This window comes from Neopsephotus bourkii, unplaced genomic scaffold, assembly GCF_033783945.1.
Source record: "Neopsephotus bourkii isolate Nb327-2 ecotype Australia unplaced genomic scaffold, CSIRO-AGI_Nbou_v1 NB_1572, whole genome shotgun sequence".
NCBI classification, from domain to species: domain Eukaryota; kingdom Metazoa; phylum Chordata; class Aves; order Psittaciformes; family Psittacidae; genus Neopsephotus; species Neopsephotus bourkii.
Window position 1 is genome coordinate 2,266,218 of NW_026902048.1, and position 20,071 is coordinate 2,286,288.

Consider the following 20,071-nt stretch of genomic DNA (forward strand, 5'->3'; position numbering starts at 1 on the left):
TTAAACCCAGAGAGGCCAAAATCAGTGTCTTGAATTGCTCTCAGATATCAAGGGGGCAGATAGCAGAGGGTAAGTATGAGTTTAATTGATTGCACTGTTTGCAAGGCTCATTAAGAGTCTTGGATAAAAAGCCATTATCCTGCACACAAAGCATGAGTAAAACCCTGAGTGTGCTGAGCCCGTATGACTAATCCAAGTCACAGCAGAACTTTACTGTAATGGGAAAAAGTAGGGAAGCAAGTGGAAAGTTGTGAAATGGGACCTGGACTTTAACTCAGTCCAGTCCCAATGCTCTAACCACTAATTAAAAGAAACCCAAAAGGCCTGTAGTGTCTGGTGCCATGTCCCTGCTGCCATGTGGATCTGGTGCAAAGGCTCCTGGACGTGGCTTTGCCAGGGAGTTGCGTCAGTAGGCTGGAACATGGCACGATGCTTTGCACAAGCTGGGTTTTGGGTTATTCCTTCTTTGGAAAGGAGTTTGATTGTTTAAAACAGAACAAAACAAAGCAAAGCAGAGCAGCCCACATTTCTCTGGTGAAAATGGGCCAGCTCTTTTTCAGACCCTGCACAACTGGTACTTTTACTAAAAACAGAGGATTTTAGATGGGGATATCCGACATTAACCACAACGCAGGTTATGGCAACGTGAACTGCTCTTAGTGTGACACAGGACACTTAGAGTCTCCAGAGATCTCCGTCATTTTGTCTCGTATGAGCTGAAATCAGTGAATTACCCAAGCACAGGCTTCATAAAAAGTATTCTGATTTTAGTCTATTAGTGTCAGCTCCTGCAGAACAGAACCCAGCTTCCCTCCGGGTTCCACAGGCCAGACTGCCCCAGGGCTGAGCCATCAGCGCTGTTACCAGGCAGAGCTGCATCACTGATCCCCACCCAGCTTCACCAGTGACACCAAATTCTAGCCATGGCTGGAAAAGCACAGTGGGGGAAGCAAATCTGGAAGTTATTTTGTGCTCTGGGGTGGTGATTGCTCACTGCCTTGGCTACTGGGACCTGTTTCTATCCAGCCACTGTTGTTATCTCTCTGTTTAAGAAGCGAGGAGTGCTCAAGTGCTGAGAAAAGCCCTGAGCCTGCCATCCCTTGCCTGAGACAAGGGACTGACCATTTCACAGAAGACCATGGCAAAGGGTTCCACTGACCCACCAGACTTCATTAGGTGCCAGTGCAGCCGGGCAAAACCCTTCAAATGAGGGTATGACAGCAGTGACCAGAGGCAGGCAGGGCAGCAGCCTCCAGAAACCTTAAGTAACTTTCTCAGAATTCGTTTTCAGCATTTGGGCTCCATAAAGAGCCAACAAAAACACACAGCAACAAAACTGCATTTGAAGTCTCCGTCCTGCCAGAAGTCCCACTGTGCCAGGGAGGAAGGCCTCTGAGCGGGGCTGTGATGGTATGTGATGTGCAGGAGATGAGCTGGCTCCAGACGTCCTGTTCTCGTAGCTAAGGACAGAGCAAGGCTTGGAGCCATCAGGAGCAGGTTAAGAAGAAAAATACAGCCCCCAACAGCCCAGCCTGGGTCACCTCCTCCTCTCCTCCCCACAGGGTCTGGCACTGCTGGCAGTGAACGCCGCAGCAGGCTGCAGCCTTTAAATGCAGCTCTTGTTTTCATGTGTTCCAGGTTCCTGCAAGGGGCCAGAGGCTTGAACCATTCAGGTTTCCCTCTCCATCAACATCTCCTCATAAGAATGCTGCAAACCAATTCAGAAGGCATCTTGTTTTGCTCCTTTTAACCTGTTTATTTGCTTATTTGGGGTTTTTTTTCCTGAAAGGAAATGTTCTTGTTTGCCAAACCCAGTGATGCTGGTGACAGAAAGCACGCAACAAAAAAAGCTTAACTTGTACAAGACTTTTTCCTTGGCGGGAGAGTTTTGGATTCTGGGGCCCTCTCTGCTGCTTTTAAATTTCCATGATGCTTCCTTTGGATGAGAAACCAAGTTTTGGAAACTATTTCTTTTGGATCAGTCTTCCCAAGGCAGTCGTAAAGAATTCCCCTTCCCAGCAACATCCCTCGGCAATTCTCTGCCTGCAAGTTACCTCACATCTCGTCAGCTAAAGGCTTTCTTCCCAGGGAAACGCAGGCAGTTCTGTTCTCCACTGGACAACAATGCCTGTGTGATAACTCCGGTACGCTGCACAGTGAGTTTGACAAGTGTAAGCTTTCCACTGAGCCTTGCTGGAAGAACTGGCTCCGTCAAAAAGCGGTTTAGTTTCTTGCCAACCTGGTCTGCACATCCCTATGGCTGCTGCGCTGGTTATTTCACTGCCAAGCTCATTCATAGAAAGGAGAGGGGAAAAAGTAAGACCAATAAACTAAGGAGTATGCCGAAGGGATGTGGATTTCTGGAAGGTTGGGTAGGGTCGGGGGAGGAAGGGAGGTGTCTAGACTCAATATTACTATTGTAGGGCCTGGCATTATTTATGACATTTTCTAGGCAAGCCACAAACTGGAAATAGAAACCAGGAGACATAAAGCCACTCGTAACCCTTGAGGAATGGCTTTGCAAGCTGTATGACAGTGGAAAAGCTGAAAGCAAAAGACTCGTTCGACTGCCCTGGACAAAACCTCAGGCAGCATGAAAAAGAAATTTGCCCTGCACATCAGAAACGAAACTCCAGGTCTGGGAGCCAAAGAAAGCTGAGAGGTGCAGCCTCCCGGGCGGTGAAACTCATCCCTCTGCCAGCTTCACATCTATGCCCTATTTTAGTCCTCCTGACACCGTGTTTGGAAGTGAAGCAGTACACCTTACACTAACCATCTGCCTCAGAGTCAGTCTGCAGCGATGCTGCAGTTGGAGCCAGAAATGGACAGCAACTCGGAATGGGCACGTGGCATAAGGCAGCTCCACTGTTGCTCTGAGAGCTGCTCCATACTGAGCTTTTAGACACTTACCGGTCTGCTGGCATTTGCAGAAACTACACAGCTACTAACAATGCTGGAACATAATTATGTGTTTTCACTTGAGGTGACTGTAAGTAAACCGGAGGTAATTTAGCCCCACACCAGTTCTTACACACCTCCCAAGACTTGCACGATAGGCAGTCATGTCCCATTTCTCTTGCCAGTAACTGGATGCTAGCAATTCCAGAACTAGATAATATATTAACTCCTGTTATTACCTGTAACTATCTGTATTATCTATGAGATTATTACCCCTACAAACCGTATTACCCATGTGTTCTCATTCAAAACCAAAAGAGAAGTGTGGCTGAGCCTAGACAGTATTATCAAGATGACTGTGTACACAAATGACAGGGAAAGAGTAGTTACCAGAGCTAGGATACAGGATACTCAAACCCTGCATCAGCAGTTGACAAATCTCCATTCTAATTATTGTTTCATGTCCTCTCTACTTGATCAGCCTAAACACTGTCTTCCCGGGATGTGGAAACACAGCTGGAAAACTGCCTTGCAGAGGAATTTGATCTATTTTGACCATTTTCCCAGCAGGCTTGGAAGTGCCAGCTTTGGTTCCCTGACTCCGGTTCTTGCCCACACCTCTGTCTTCTGGCAGAGGCACAAAGATCTGGAAGCCTTCTCCCCACGCTGCCAAAATGTTCCTGGGCATTGCAAAGTCCAACACGAGCTAGCAACGAGCCACACAGGCTCTGGCAGCTTGGCTTAGTCCCACAAATGCCCCTTTCCCTTTAGGTTCCTCCTTACCTTTTTGACAATGGGCATGACTAGAAAGCAGCTCACAGTAGCAGGAGTGTCTAAACACTTCTGTGGAGTCTTTAGAGGACACATGCCCTGCAACCCGTACACAGAAATCTTCTGGTCCTGTGAAAGAACACATAAAACTCTGTACATTTCAATCATCTTTCATGTTTTTCATATTTTAATACCTGAACAGGATCAAACTGGTTCCAAAACCATTTTTTACTTGATACCCAAAGCCTGGCTTTCTCTTTGTTTTCCCTGGAGACCACAGGATAGAAAGCAGGTACTACTTTCCCCAGGATGAGCTGTGGGCAATGTATGTGCTATCCAGAAGCCACCAAAATCAGCACTACAGGTGTTTTATCACCACATCTAAAAGCAGCATTTGACAACCCTGACTGCACAAACCCCAAACGTGCCAAGACAACTGAAACATGTTGCATGCTGTTTTGCATGAATCTGTCAATCCAAGGAAAGCAAGTATTACACTGTATGAGGAATTACGCCTGCTCCAGAGCTCATAAATCTACTAAACTGACATAGAGCACCCAGTTAAGGGAATAGCAGTACATTTCATTTTTACTGAAGAGGTGGCAATACAGTGCTTTAAGATTTTTTAATTCTATTTTTTCTATCATTTTTGTTATAAAAATATGAATATTTGAACTTTACCTCCATCTGGAAACAGAAAAGGTCAGTATGTCTTATTTACTTATGGGGGAAAAAGAGCTGTATTCTCACTCAGTTACAGCACCTATCCTAGGGTGGAGTGAATTAGCCAACACAAATCATTTATTCAGTAAGTATGACCTTCTTTTCCACAATGAAACACTGAACTTCAGGAACATTTCAGCTTGTTTCAGCTATTTTTAACCTGCTTTGTGTCAAACGATTGTGTTGGGACTGGCTGACACTTAACACAGCGCTTTGCGATGGGTGGACAGGGGCTCTGAGGGATACATCAGCCATGCTCTCTCTTATCGTTTTCGCTGCAGTTTTCCATGGTGAACACAAACCTTGGGTACCCATTTCCCACCAACTTTCAAATCCCTCAGGCCTCTTTCAAAACCCCACCCTTCCATGCATGGTTTCTTTCACTGCTTCCCTTTATCGCCTTCAGATAAGGACATTTCCCAGATGAAACCCTGCGTACGGATATGCTACAATCCAGAAAGTTTTGCCTTGGAAAGTGGAAGTTCCCACGATTGCTTTGAACACCAGGAGGCAGGATTTTGATCTAGGTGTCAGCTGTCTGACATGTAGAAACAATACACCCAAAGGCAGCAGATGCAACATCAGACTGCTCAGCCGAGATGAACATGGTCTCAAACACTCTCAGCTTTACTAATTTAATAAGCTCTTTCTCTTCATTTGTGTCTCTTCTGAGGCCCCTTCTTGAGCAGGGCACTTGGACTCAACCAACACTCACCTCTGTGGCAGCCCAGAGGGCATTCTGAAATTTGAGTTGGCAGCATAGCTTCATTCCTGGGCAGCTCATCCGCTCCACTTCTATGACTCCCTTCTCCAGGTTCACCACTGTGTAGTTTCTGAAAGGAGCAAATAACAATTCCCTATAGCCAGCATCCAGCCTGCACACTGCTGCAGGACAGTACGTGGCATTTTTGGCCAAGCTGTAACATGGCTGTCCAGATGTGCACGATGCTTCAAGGACCTACAACCCTTCAAACAGCCATTGTAAAGCAAGAGAAATACAGATGTGCCACAAGTCTTCCTTAGGGGGCAGATATGCAATTGTTTCCATGAAGATTTAAACTCAGCTATCTGACTTTGTGTGGAAATGGATGAGGAGAATTTATGTGGTTACTATAATTCAGCTGTGAGACAAATGGCTCCAGCTGAACAGCAGTATTACTAGCTATTAATAGTAATTAATAGCTGTGAGGTCTTAGCCCATCTTGCCCATTAGGTTCTCCAGAGAATATGTGCTCATTTTCCAAGTTCACTGCCTTAGTATTATCTGGCTTCATTACTTATTCTAGTACATAAAACAGAAGAGCATGATTCTTCCAAGTAAGAGCAAAGACCTGTAACCTGATAACATGATTTCTAAACATGACTGATTAATATTTTTGTAACTACACGTATTTTGTTTGGGGAGTTTATTGGGTTTGCATGTTTGAACAATAACTGGACATTCACACCCACATCTGTGAGCCCCAGATGTTTTACCACCTGTGGCAAGAGCAATTACACAGCCTGAAATCTGCCACATATAAGTAATTTGTTACTCAGCAGTCTCCAGCAAGCGGATTGTCCAGTCAGGAAGCAGATTCACTGAGATATATTGCTGTGAATATCTGGACAACATCCATGCATTCAAATTACATCTGTGAGTCCCATGTGTTTCAACAGTTTTAGCAGGAGTACTTGTACTGTTTGCACTGAACGATTGAGCAGGCACCACGAAGAGCAAAGCAAATTGTTCATAAACAAATCACGTCCCTTTCCCATTAGGTTAATGGTTACAAATAATGAACACAGCAATATAAAATTTACATCAGTTTGTGACTGTTTCCAAAGAAGACTGAGGCTATAAAATCAGTAACATCCATAAAAATAAACCTAACTAGCCATGGGTCACATACGACTGAGCAAAATGCAATCATCTCAGTCACAGTTTAATAACATTTTAAGCACATGCCTATTCAGTACAGCACACATTTTACTGGCAGTATACACTTGGCTGCACACACAGCTTCAGGCATGTGGTTAACTCCTGATGATTTCAATAGGATTTAAGCATGTGCTTAATTGCTCTGCAGAATGGAGATGGAACTGCAGTCGCAATTAGGAAAGGTTTAGTGTTAAATGGCCTCATTAGGGAAGGCAGAACATGTCTGTTCTCATGTACAAATGCTTCATCCTGTGTGCGTGAATCACTACACTGCCCTAAGCTTCTCCTCATATTAACTGAAGCTGAGTTAAGCTCATTAAATAGCCTTTATAAAGCAACCACTGTTCGCAATTAAAAGAGTTTGGGAAAACAGTGTTCACCCTATCCTTGGCACTCCCCCAAATCCACTTTCACCTTCTCTTTACCTCCCTCCCAGGAGCATGAAGTGAAGATGCTGAAGGGTTTTTACTTAAAAAGAAAAAAGAAAGAAAGAAATTACAAATATGAGCTGTCTCACCTGGTGTCTTCCTTCCCATTCCAGAACACCACAGTGTAATCCTGTCCTTGGGAGCAGAAGAAGGAGGACTGCTTCCCACAGGATAGCAGGTACATAAATGTTGCAAAGGCAGGATCTTTCATCTGTCCTACCACAGAAATGGCCAGTGGACGCTGTGGGGAAAGGAAAAAGGAAAGGCATATGTCACACAAGACAGCTGGAGGTCCAGATCATAAAAGAACTACGATAATTATTAATTATTAAAGCTGGGGAGTCAGGAAGTGGCCTTCTTCAATAAAGACATCTGCTACTTTCTCAGATCTGCACCAAATTCTCCTTATAAATCCCACCTCATTGGTTCTTAGTATCCTCTATATCCCACTGAAGCCAAACCTCTTCTGTACTTCCATGGTTTGATCAGTGATCCTCTTACACATTTTATCAATTCATTTCTTCAGGTTTATGAATTTTGGAAGCTGCCCCACTGTCACTGCCATGACTAACAGCTGTGAGTCAAGCTGACCTTTGCCTGCAGGACATCAGCTATTAAACACCAACTTGTAATTAATAAACACAATGCAGCATCATCCTTTTCACATACTTCGAACCCTTTTATTCCTCACACTGCCTTTCACAATCTCAGGGGTTTGGAAATCTTTGTAGTTACACTCACAGCATAGTATTGTAGAAATCATGGGTAACATCTTGCCCTGGTGAAATCAATACCCTAACTGCCACTGACATCAAGGGACCTTCATGTCACCACACTGTCTAAGGCCACCAATCTACCATCACTTCATTCATAAAACTCTTATTTAAGTCAAGAGCAGTTCTGGGCCATATCAGCAGGAGCAGTACATGGCCAAACAAGCTGTCTGGTGTACCAAGAGCAAGCTCAGCTCTCCTGTGTGAAGAGGGCTGCTGGATCCCTGTAGCTGTAAGATCAAAAAAACACTGGTCACAAAAGGGCTGTCTTGTACCTTTTCTGGCTTAGTGTCCCAACACTCCATCATGAGTGCCTGCATCCTATATAGCTGCACCTCTTCTGGCTGCCCAAGAACAGGACGGATCCCTTTAGACAGCTTCTTTGCAATCTGGAGCTGGTGTTGTCCTAGCACAGGCCGCTGACCGGACAGCAGCTCATACAGGACCATCCCATAGGAGAACATGTCCACCTAGAGCCAGAGGCAGAGGAAAAAACAAGGCAAACCCCTCTTGGTGAATGGAGAAGGAAGGAAGGAAGGTCACAGTGGGAACGCCAGTGCTGCGTACCATGCATGTGTAAGGGAATTCAGCCCCATGCATGAAGCCAGCACCCACTGCTGTCACACAGGAGCTGCCCCCATGGATACACCACAGTTACCTTCTCATCATAGACTATGCGAGGCCTGATCTCAGGAGCTTGGTATCCTGGTGTGCCCTCCACGCCAAGCGCGCCTTCATGGAAGGACTGCCGGGAGATGCCATAGTCAGAGAGTTTGATGTTGATGTGCTCTTTGACATCCAGGGACCACACCAAAATGTTGTCTGACTTCAGGTCACAGAAGATGATGTTCTTCTTATGCAGGTAGGCAAGGCCTGTTACAATCTGGTACGCTATTTTGTGTGTCAGCATGTGTCCCAGTGGCACAAAGGAAGACCCTGGCGCAAAGGAACAGCCTGTCTTCAGTTTTGTAATTGCAACAATTGCTTTTTTCACCTCCTCCTTTCTCTTTTAAACTCAGAGCAATAACTAACAACCTTTTAAAACATCACTCAATGTCAGGATGTGAAGTGACACTGTTCGTGTTACTACTCACATCTGACAGTTCTATTAGATTCTTTTTTTTAAACCCTCCACTTCTAAACCCCTAAGTCTTCTGGTTAGAATTAGTGTCTTACCAAAAGCTGACACAAAGCCAAGGTGCCAAGAGGGTCAGATGGCCTCAACCTATCTTGGAATTAGTGTCATTCATCTGACAGTGACAGAAATACAGATAATTATGAGGGAAATCAGAGTGCCAGGGGGATGAACACAGCGTTCCCCATGCAGCACTGAAGTGAGATGCAGTTTTTGATTTGCAGAGAAATTGAAAATCCAGGTCTCCAAAATAGGCTTGAAAATCCTAAGCATCAATTTTTACTAGGTTCCCAAAGGCACAGTTTAAGAGCAATTCCATCCCTCCCACTTCCCCTAGTCTGGAAAAAAATCCCCTCTAGTAAACCAGGCAGTAATTTAAATGTTGTTGACCATTTGCCACTATCACGACCGAGAGAATGAGCTCTTCCAGGAGGAAGACCCTGTTTTTACCTTTGGAGTTTTCAGACAGTACAGTGGTGAGGCTGCCCAGGGGGGCCAGCTCTAAGGCAAAGCAGAGAGGATGGATGCTGATGCCAATAAGGGAGACGATGCAGGGGTGTTGCAGTGAGTGGAGCATGCTGGCTTCCTGGCGAAACTCTGAGAAGTTCTTCATGGCATCCATGGCTCTCAGGTGTTTCAGCATGGTATCTGGCAAGACACACAAACCCCTTCTTACTCCCCAGTTGAGAAACCAAGTCAGAAACTCTTTGCAAGGTGCTAATCACTGAGGAAATGGTGCAGGAGGAAGGCAGCTTGTGGTGTTACACCAATAGCAAGGCTTTAAGTTGCATCATAGAATCACAGAATGGGTTGGGTGGGAAGGGACTGTGCTTTCTAAAGCAGGGACTGTCTGGGTATGGGTGTCACATTGCAAACCTTCTGGTGAAAGGAGTCTTCCCTACTCTTCCCCAGCTGCCCTGCCAGAAGAGGGACACTTCACAGTAGCTGCCCTTCTGCCACAGGTCACCACAGGCTGCTCAGGCAGGCTTGGTCTTTCCCAAGGGTTTTTGTCACTGTGACAGCAGCTAATCCACAGCTCAGGGGTTCGGGAACAAAAATGAGGAAAATGAGGCACTTTTCCCTTTCCTTTGTCCATGGACTGAGGCTCTGCTGGAAATCTGGGCTTGACAGACAGCATGTGCAGTACTAGAGCCTGTCCCTGCCTAAAGGAGCTGGCAGCCTGAGGATTTCCAATTTGCTTTCTGTAGCTGCTGGCACAGATGGAGTAAAAGACTTATTCAGAGGTAGAGACTCACAAGCCCTTAGTACAAACCCATGCAAATCCACACTTCTCATTGCCAAATAGCTTGGGAACAGGAGATGAAACCTTACTTCCCACCCCAATCAAGGGCTCTGCCTTGGCACCCTGAGTCCACCCAGCAGGAGAGATGCTTCCAGTAGTGCCAATGACCTTCATTGCTTTCATGAAGAACTCGAAGATGCACCCTCCTCCTCCGTGGAAACACATCAATTTTGCCATATATTTCATAGCTGTATTTAAACAGGTGCTGCCAGCACTTTGGAGAGCAAAGGCTCTTTGGTCTTAGCTTGGGATAGCAGATTGCAAGAGCTCATTCCCGACACCGATGCTGTGCACTGTACCTGCAGCTGAAGTGGGAGAACCCTTGCATTTTTTAATCTGAAATCTCTTCACAGCCACTGGTTTTCCTTGGTACCGTGCCCGATATATAACGGTTCCACTTCCACCCTGGCCAAGAATGTTGTTTTCATTTTCACTGCATTCCAGTTTGCTATTTTCCAGGAATAGTCTGCCAAAAGGAGATGGGGGCTTTTTAATTAAAAGTTTCAAAGATGTTGTAAAATCACATTTTTAATGTGATTTCCATTTCCACAAATCCCTAATTGGTTCTTGTCTTATCTGCTGAGAGGACCGGATCACCTAAACTACCTTGGTCACCTCAGCGTGCTCTATGCTGGCTCATGTTCTACAGCAGGTTTCTAGCAGAAAGAAGTCACCTGGGCCAATGAGCAAAAAAGTCTCTTTACTAATTTATCCCACAAGAATCAAACAGATCTGGAAAGCACATAAGCTCCTTTTCCAAGCAGATGACAAGGTACAGCTATTTGTACCATTTATCTGTATTAATGATTTTTTTGCTTCATTTCCCTCTCTTCTCCACTGAGGCAGGACAGGATGTTTATGAACAGCTCCACACTCTGAAACCTGATTATTTAAATCAGCTAGCTGTTCCCAAGCTGCAATTCATCACTTCCCCACTCTTCCAGAGACTACTTTTACAGCTGTTCACACTTCAAATGTCTCCACTCGCCTCATACCCGTCAAATAAATCTCTAGGAGATAGCACTGTGAGGAGAGTTGTCATGATGAGCTGATGGGGTGTTTGCCCAGTGAAATGACCCCAAAAAGGAAAAGGGGCCAGTGGGAGCTCAGAAGACTCTGAGCCAAAAGGGCACAGTTTGGTCTAGAGGTCTCATGGCTCTGCATCGGGCACAGAAAGGTCTGAGAGGGTGTGAACCAAAAGAGACATTGATATCTTGTCCTGCCTGCTGTCAGGAGGTCTCTTGTTCTACACAGTAAATAATAAGGGGTGTTGACTGAACCCATCTGGGAATGCCGTTAAGCTGCTTAAAGATTTGGCAGTGCTGCTATGGGTAGGGAAGAGCCGTTTCAGCTGTTCAGAACTGCCACACTACTATACAACACATCCAACAGCCCTCAGCCAAGCAGGAGCCTCGACTCAGTGTGAATTCTCTAGTGGAGTCTAAATTCACTCACCTACAGGCTCTTAAAACTAAAGGCGATTTCAATGCCAATCTTGTGACGCAGCAGCACTTCCTTTTGGTTTTGCCATATTAAAATCTCTTTTCTGGGATCCTAGAAAGATTCAAACTACACAAAGCTCTGGCCAGAGTACTGGGCAATGCAGGATAGCTGTGGCTTTAAAAAGGCACTCTCATGTTGCACCACAGTGATCTCAAAGGACCCCCTGAAGTGATGACTTGGGTCAGCACACAGTGATTGTCTGACTGAGTGTGCTGACCACCAGCAGTGCAGTTTGGGATGAATTGCCAGAGCAGGCATTAAGAGTGGATGAATTTGTTTCCTGTGGTCAGTATGTTCCTCTAGCAGAGATTATTTAGGAAAAAGATCCAACTGAATTACAGAGGTACACTGAAACTTAATTAAAAACTATGAAATAACATTACCTGGCAGGAAAATCGGTCATGAAAAGCTCTGGGACCAGCTCTTGGAGAGAAACGGGGATGTCAGGGTGGTTTGGACACGTGATGTAGTCCAGTTCAATGGCAGTCAAGACACAGTCCTCCATGTTGAAGTACTGAGCGTCCTCTGCCCTCTCCCCACACTCATTCTCCTCCAGCTTGGAAGCTGCACAGATGTGGCAGGGCACATACTGCTCCATCAGCAACGTGCCATCACTCTCAGTGGCTGTAAGTGCTTCAAAGCAAGCAAGCAAACAGAAAACAACAACATAACCCACATAAACTGATAAAGAACAACAGCTCCAAATACAAATGTCTGCAGTCACTAACTGCATCCACTGGCTGAAAATGGTCACACTCACACAAGCAGCAGTTTAACACTGGTGTGTATTGACTGGAGTAAGAAAAGAGCTTTTTCCAAAGTGTACACAGATAGCAGGGACAGTACTGAGGAGGCAGGATTGTTGACATAACTGAACAGCTACTTTGCTTTGGTCACAGGTAACACACAGCCTCGCAAAGAAAATACATTCAGGACCAGTAGAAACTCAAAGTATATGAATAGAGCTTTGGAGAGAACTTCCTACGTGCTGGGTGTCTGTGGGCTGCATACAAGGATCAGTGTGTATGCTAAAGAGCACGACCATGCAGTGGAAGTACAGCGACTGCCCAGGAGCACCAGCCACATCTGCTTTGCAGACTGCAAACTGCCAGATGGCTTCATATGGAGAGCAGGCATGGGAATGGGAATGGGCTGGGAAGCATGGAATGCTGTGCTCAGGCTGAGCAATTCAGGTGCAGGCTAGGAGTAAGCACTCACCTACAGCACCCACGTTAGGAGCACAGTTACCGTGTGCTCCCTCATGGGCAAATTTTCAGCCCCTCCAGGGGAAACATGGATTCTACCTCTCAAACCTTTGGGAGGTTCACACCTCTCCCACTAACGGCAGAAGGATTAGAGGTGACAGGCTCCATTAAATGCCTACAATTAGGCAGAGTGAATATGGGCCATAACCTTCAAAGTCATGACTCTTTTCAAGCTTTGGCAATAAATGTTATCGTTATTTTAATCCACAGGCAAATAAAACTTTCTTTTATCTTCATAAGACACAGAACATGAATATGTGAGAGTGCACAACTGCTTCCTCCAGAGAGCCTCCAATTAAGTGATTTTGGCACTGTTTTCTCGCCCAGTTGTGGGACAAGAAAGAACACTTCAGATTTTGTTTTGGTTTCAAACAAAGTGCATTGGGGTTTCAAAGAGCCCGCTGGGTAACAGCAGGATCTGTGCTAATCACAGGAAAAACAACTGCAGGAGTCAAGGAAGTTACCTTGGCACAGACTCCTTGGTATCATATTCACTCATGCCTCTCCCATCATAATTTTATAAATTACAGGGTGTTAGAAATGGTGGACAAATGCTGATCCCAGCTGATGCCAAAATGAGTTCTGCCATCGAGGGACAGAGCCAAGTAGTTTGGGCCAAATCCTGCTCCTGCAATGAGCACTGGAAGAGTCTTTTGAACCCGTACAGAAGCAGGTCCTGTTTGCTCTGTAACATTTCACCTGTGCTTACCGTGACTGACAGACTGAAAGACACAATGTCTAGACCAAGGTGTGCTGGCAAAAAATCCTGATCTCTCTGCAGGTTTATCATCTTTTACCAAATGTTATTGGCTTGAGACTGTCAGAGCCTGAGGGGTCCTCAATTAACACCCAGTATTGTGCACCTGGAGAGCTCTGTCAAAGAGCCTTCTGTTAAAAAGACCTAATACTGCACAGAAAATTAGGGCAGTCCTCTTACCAGGAAACCACTGGTCTATCAAAGAGTTGACATGATCTGTGATGAAAGCCATTGCTGAAAAGTCTCTCACTTCTGACTGGGAAATGATTTTAATTCCACCACTTTTTTTCTTTTTCCAGTTCACATCAGAAGACTCGACACTGTAAGAAAGCCAAAAGAGAGCCCCATGAAGCTTTGGTGAAGTTATCAGTGTCAGCAAACTTTCTTTCTCACACGAAACCTGAATTACATGACAACATGTAGTTCCTAAGTAATCAAAATAAAAAGCCATCTAGCTTTGAGGGTGATTTTCTATCCAGTCTGTCTGCTTTCAGAACAGAATTCTTGCACAGAAATGCCACCTGCTCACAATGGCTGAATGCTACAGAAGGTCAGAACCAGAGAAAACTCTGGCCTAAGTGAATTCAGTGTAATAGAGACTTTTGACAGAAACGCCCCATAGAGAATGATGGAGGGTTAAGAATTTTATAAATCAGTAATAAAATTCCAGTGATTTTTTATTACTATAACTTCCAAAAACTGTTTGGAAGAGCTTATGGACATATTTTTTTGTGTAATGCCCACAAAAGCGAACAAACAAACCCCAAACTCAACCCAAATCCCCCACCCGTTTCATACAAAGAGCCGAGTTCTGTAACTCCCTGAAGTACATAGAGAGATAAGAGGCTGACTACCACCATGGTCCAGAATTAAGGATTCCAGTGTGTGATTTGCAGCGTCTGGGTCCAAGTCTCTACTCAGCCACAGACTGCATAGATGAACTCCTGAAAGTCACTGTGCCCTTCTGGTTTCCAGCCATGCAACAGCACCAGTGGTTCCTCCCTATCTTGCCAGTGACTGAAAGAGCAAATGCATCTGCAGATGCTACAGAGATTAATGTCTTAAGTAGTTGCCTCCTCTCTACATTTGTGAAAGAACATGGACAGCAGGTTTTCCTCCAGGCTTGCAGCCAGCACACGCTCTGCGTTGGCCAGCTGAAACCTGTTGTCCACAGTCCCTGAACCACACAGTGATAGCACAGAAGCACCTCCATTGATCTTATTGCCACACTGTGGTGATGCTTTAGGATTCAGTGGAAAAGCCCCTGATGCAATGAAATCTTTGCATGTGATAATGTATGATTTTACACTGGTAAAGAGTTCTGCATTGAGTATTGCTTTGTTTTCAGGCCTCTTTAAACTTGTGGCTGCAATAACACATTAGGTTGATATATTCAGCACTGCAAACAATCAGGTACACACCATTTTTGTCACCAGCTGTTACCAGATGAGTTATGTCTAACAGAGGAGCCTCATTTTCTACTGATAAGTGAGCATATACCATGAGTTAGGCTCATTCATCTCCATTCAGATGATGTGTTTCATAGTCCCCTGTCATGCATGCTGCGTTATGAACACAAATTACCTAAGATAGCCTCCATCAAAGGTAACGAACAGACCTTCCTGCCAGTAAACAGTGTGAGTCCTTTTGACTCGGAATGTGCTGCAGCGGTTCCTTTGGGTGCCTGTGAAGCTGTAGATGGTCACCTTTTTGTTTCTTGTCTTGGTGTTCTTCTTGTTTTCAAAAAGCTGAAACAACAGAAAAGCGTGAAAGTCATTAAATCATTGAAATTTCTTATAAGGATGTTGGTTTCATCAAGCATTAAGGTGACTTCATGTTTTGGCCTTCACAGGTGCTATCATACCTTTGCCATTTAAGAGCAACTTGTGCTCTTTAAAGAATTCAGTGATGGAATGAAAATACACACAGTAAAAGTTGGTTTTATAGCAATGAAAGTATTTTTTTATGCACTCAAAAAGGAACAATTTCCTATCAGTGAAAAAAGTTAATTCTGTAACTGTGCCATTTGTTACATCAATTCTGCATTTGCAGAAGTCTTACAAGCCTAAAGAAGAGCTAAATGTTCTAGTGAATGATTAAGTCTGCCCTTAATGTAGAGTTAACTTTTCCACCTGTTTCAGTGGGAGGAAGATGGCTTTTCTCCAAGACACTTCAAACCAGCACTTGGAGCAAAATGTATTTTAAAACCAAAGACTTATCTGCAGAACTCCACTGTACTCATTGCTCTAACGCTTATTTGTCTGCAGATGGGTCTGATGCCTGGAATCCTTTCTCCATTCACTGCAGTGAGGACTGGATGAGGTCCCTAGCAAAGGTGCTCTAGGGTTACATAGTGCCCTTGAGGATGTAAGCAAGGGGTTGCCAAGGCAGTCCATTAAAACAGGTAAAGTTATTACATGGTTTGAGAAGCTTGGAACACTGAGGGCCTTCCAAACCCAGGCATCATGTTTTCCACGTTCTGTACATCAGTGACAGAACACACTTTAAATGGATAGCTGTTAAGAAGATACCACAGTAGTACTAAAAATATTTTGCAGGTGTTTATTATGGTTTCCAGCAGGGCTATGTTTCTATGCTTTCAGATATAAGCTGCTGCAAAAATAAGTCTGTAATAACATTAAAATTCACTTAGCTTTCAGAACCTTACAAGCACTGCTTTAATGATAGGCATACCACTTGCACTAATAGGGTGCCTGCTTGCACTCATTATCACATTAAGGCAACAGTCCTGTAATTTTCTTCTCATTTAAACCCATATAGATTCAGATAGCTGACTTTAGTGGAGCTATTCCAGATCTCCTCTGGCAAATGATGTGAGCAGAGCCTGGCCCACTGGAACGGTCATGGACAAGAGCCGCAGGCAGAACTCCAATTACTTGTAATTGGAAGATGCTGGAGGTACTGAAACCTTCCAGGGGATCATGTTATAAAGAGGCTGTGAAGAACACAGGCTTTCTTCCCCAGTGCCAATGTGTTGTTCTAAACGACACCTACTGTGAAAACAGAATCAGATTTTGATTGCAGAGTCTCATTTCTCCTTATTTACTAAAATAACATTCTTGAAATCTGTGACTGGAGAAAGCTGGATATGAAGAGACACCCACTTAACACTACACTGAACAACTTCAGCTGTCTTCTTTCGCTTGCAGTGAGATACGGCAACCTACCTGGAGGTCCATCTCGGCCAAGCTTATTAACATTCGGGCTATGAATCTTTGCCAAAAGCCAACTGGGACAAAACTCATCTTGAAGACCCTTTGGACCGTGTTTGTGGTCTGGTGGCAGAGCCCATGGATATCTAATGCTGGCTTGGTAGGAAGCAGATGAGGGAGGAGGTAGCTGAAATACATCAAATTCAACAGCTCAAATTTACAGCTTGTAACAGTGAGTACATTGTTACTGGATAATAAGGCGATTCAGTCTCCAAAGAGATTTTTAATGGCACAGCCTACTGCATATAAAAAAAGCTTTTAGACTAAAGGCACTGCAGCAATACATGGAGAAATTCATTTACACTATGGAAGCAAGCAGAGGCAAAGCAGACATTACATAATTCAGCCAGGGCTATTGGACAGGGCTAAAACTGATGTAATGAGCAGGACATTTGTGTACTCACAAATTAAATGCATTAAAATATACAAGTCATTAAAACAGCTGTGATGTTGGGACTCATTATTTTAGTATCTTTACTACTCTGGTAGTAAGCAGAGAATTACAGCTGTATTACAGCTGTGCTCCTGTGTGGAACAGAAGATAAATGCAAAAACAACCTACAGCAGCTCAGCTTCAGTAAGCCCAGAAGGTGGGGAGAGGAGGTAGTGTGGGAAGTGGCAGTGAGGCTGCAAGGACTGGGCTGCTGTGGTTCTCGCCCCAGTCCCAGGATGAGAGGATGTTACAGGTCAACATGACAGGGTTTCCTGCTGCACCACCACTGCAGCTGATGGACTCCCTACCACGTCCCTGACAAAGTCCTGGGCAAGAGTGTATTTTGCCAGAGTGATGTCAGCAGAGCTAACACTTGTCTTGCTCATTCTCTTCCTGCAACCAGGTTATTAGCTTCTTTGCCCATGTGTAAAGGAGACTGTTCTATCCAAGTTAGAAGTAACAGAGCTACAGTGGTGTAGAGGACCACAACACTTTCAGATCTACCAGTAAGCTCAGAGTATTCACGTCCTGATTTTTAATATTTGGGAAGCTTTTGGAAGACTAGAACTGTTTTGAAAACAATGAGCTTAAGGCTTTCAATACCTGCCAATAATCTTTTGACAATGATACTCTTCAGTACCAAATACATTCCAAAATGCCTATATGATCAAATAATCTTGCTTATAAGCAGAAACACTGCTGCATTATCAGTGTTGAGCCTGAGAAAATGTGTCGGCATCTGGGGCTCATCGCTGACGGGCACGATGACAGCAATGAGGCAAATGGCCAAGAGGCTTGACCGAAATAACAGTGGTAGGGTCTAAATACATAACTAGAACTAATGCTGAATCCAAATCCAGTGCTTTAAGCCTATTATGTTTTCTCTCTAGCAGCTGCAGTATTCTGTAAAACCTGAAATATCAGCTCAGAAAAAAACAGCCATCACGAGACAACAGCTCTCTCCATATGTCACAGTCCATAACATCTGATGACATTTTACAATTGTATTATCCTATCCATGAAACATCTTTGGAATGTAATAAAGATTTATTTATCATAAAATGTGATAAAGATTTCTCTTCACTTATAAATTACAGTAAGAATGGACATACTTTCAACCCTGTTTTAACAAGCAAAACAAAGCTAAATTACAAGTACCTTAGGCAGAAAAGTGGAGTGCATCAAGCTACAAGCTGTCGTTCTATAAAGATAGTGAATGCATCGTATGACAGCCAATACATTTTCCCCAGCCCATCCAAGAAAGGGTGTAGGAGAATAAGATGGCCAGTGAGGCCCTTCTGGACCACAACTATATAGTGGATTATAATACAGATGGTGATTCGATGCTCTTGAACAACAGCCAATGCAAATTTTGGAACTATGTGAAACATGCCCGCATCCACCCTTTCAGAACAGAAACTGGCAGCTGCCTCCTCTACTGACTGCACAGAAACTCTATCTGGCAATCTATATAATAATTGCAGAAGCACAGAAACAAATAACTGCTCTGTGTCTGGCTAGTACATTAAATTAATCCAACCTGCTAAGAGTTACAGTCAGTCAGTGGGAAGAATATTCTGCTAATGTGGCTTGGATTGCTCTAAAAAAGATTGGGCAGGCCATGCAAAAGCAGTTTCCTTGTTCCCGAGGCACAGACAATGTAATTGCCTTGGAGAAAAATGGCAGATAGTGACAAGGAGTCCAAAAGGCATTTTGGACTAAGCAGAAACATTGCTGCTTTATCTGTGTTAAGCCTGAGAAAATTTGTTGGCATCCGGGTCTGGATAAGTGACAGGCATAATGACAGCACAGAGAATGCTGCACTTGTGCTGGCATTCAGAGCTCCCAAGAGGCTCAGGGCGATGCAGCCGTGCTGTCCTGGAAGGGCAAGGAAGTGAAATGCAAATGCCACATCAAAAGTGCAATACAGCTACGGTTTCACCGCTAACGCAACAACAGGCTGTCGCCAAGCAGATGGGAGAGAGAAAAATAGCAGGGAACTTTGCCCAGAGGAAGAAGGATCGGGGGGCAGATGGGAGGAGGACTCATTAACATTTAAAGAGAATGAGGTTTCCTAGACCATTTCTAGGAAAACTATTGATCAACACCTATTGAGGCTAAAAATGTTGCTACTGAAGCTCCACTTTCCTGATTTCACTAGAAATAAAACATTGCTACGTTCTGAACTGACATAATTATTGATTACCCAGAGTTTTCTGCCATACTCTGGAGTGAGGATCTTTCACTGGAAACAGATGATTCCAGCCCATCTAAGTTTCAGGCCTGGCAGCCAGGAGCCTCACATCCTCTCTCAGCTACAGCCATCCTGGCTGAGCCCTTACAGCCTCATTGCCACATCCCTAGCGGTGTTATTGCCCTTCTGTGCTGGTGGCTGAGCCTCTCATTAACCTCAAAGCACCGAGTGGACAAAGACCTGCTTTGGAAAGTTTTCACACTAGCTTGTCTGGACCAAAGGATGCTCATGCCAGGAAATAGAGCCCAAATGGATGGGTGCCTTCCATTACACTGTTTAATGCACTCAAATATCTTCTCATAGCAAGACCCTTGTCAAGACAAATTCTGTTTGATTAAACAGACACTGTTCTCCAGCCTGGCTAAGCACCTCTCATCATCAACATACCTGTTATTGGCCACTGGCAGTGCAATTTCAAACTTGGCCAAGAACTGGAAGTACTGCTCTTCAGTTTGCTCAGTGAAGCCTGTCCCAACCAGCAGCATTCTGAGATCCTCTGCTCTGATGACTCCATTCTTAGCTACAGACTTGGAGCTCTTGATGTTGAAAATCCTCTGTAGACACTCTGAGAGCCAGACAGGGTCAAGGAAGTAGAGGTTTCTCAGGCCATGGCTTGTGTCTGGGAAGTGCAGTAGTGTACCCGTTTCTATGAGAAAATTAATTGCTGCAAAAAA

The 20,071-nt window shown here is 44.5% G+C and overlaps 1 protein-coding gene across 3 annotated transcripts in view; it reads right to left on the bottom strand.

Annotated features, from left to right (window-relative positions):
• LRRK1 (leucine rich repeat kinase 1) overlaps positions 1 to 20,071 on the bottom strand; it is a 76,826-nt gene that overhangs the window by 5,445 nt on the left and 51,310 nt on the right. For all 3 annotated transcript variants that reach the window (XM_061371227.1, XM_061371228.1, XM_061371229.1), the window contains 12 exons: positions 19,785 to 20,061; positions 16,666 to 16,837; positions 15,062 to 15,225; positions 13,658 to 13,797; positions 11,839 to 12,088; positions 10,252 to 10,418; positions 9,100 to 9,297; positions 8,173 to 8,450; positions 7,790 to 7,984; positions 6,831 to 6,982; positions 5,108 to 5,225; positions 3,682 to 3,798 (listed from right to left, as the gene is read on the bottom strand). In XM_061371227.1, the coding sequence (XP_061227211.1) occupies positions 3,682 to 3,798; positions 5,108 to 5,225; positions 6,831 to 6,982; positions 7,790 to 7,984; positions 8,173 to 8,450; positions 9,100 to 9,297; positions 10,252 to 10,418; positions 11,839 to 12,088; positions 13,658 to 13,797; positions 15,062 to 15,225; positions 16,666 to 16,837; positions 19,785 to 20,061 (2,228 nt within the window). The remainder of the gene's footprint in view (positions 1 to 3,681; positions 3,799 to 5,107; positions 5,226 to 6,830; positions 6,983 to 7,789; positions 7,985 to 8,172; positions 8,451 to 9,099; positions 9,298 to 10,251; positions 10,419 to 11,838; positions 12,089 to 13,657; positions 13,798 to 15,061; positions 15,226 to 16,665; positions 16,838 to 19,784; positions 20,062 to 20,071) is intronic.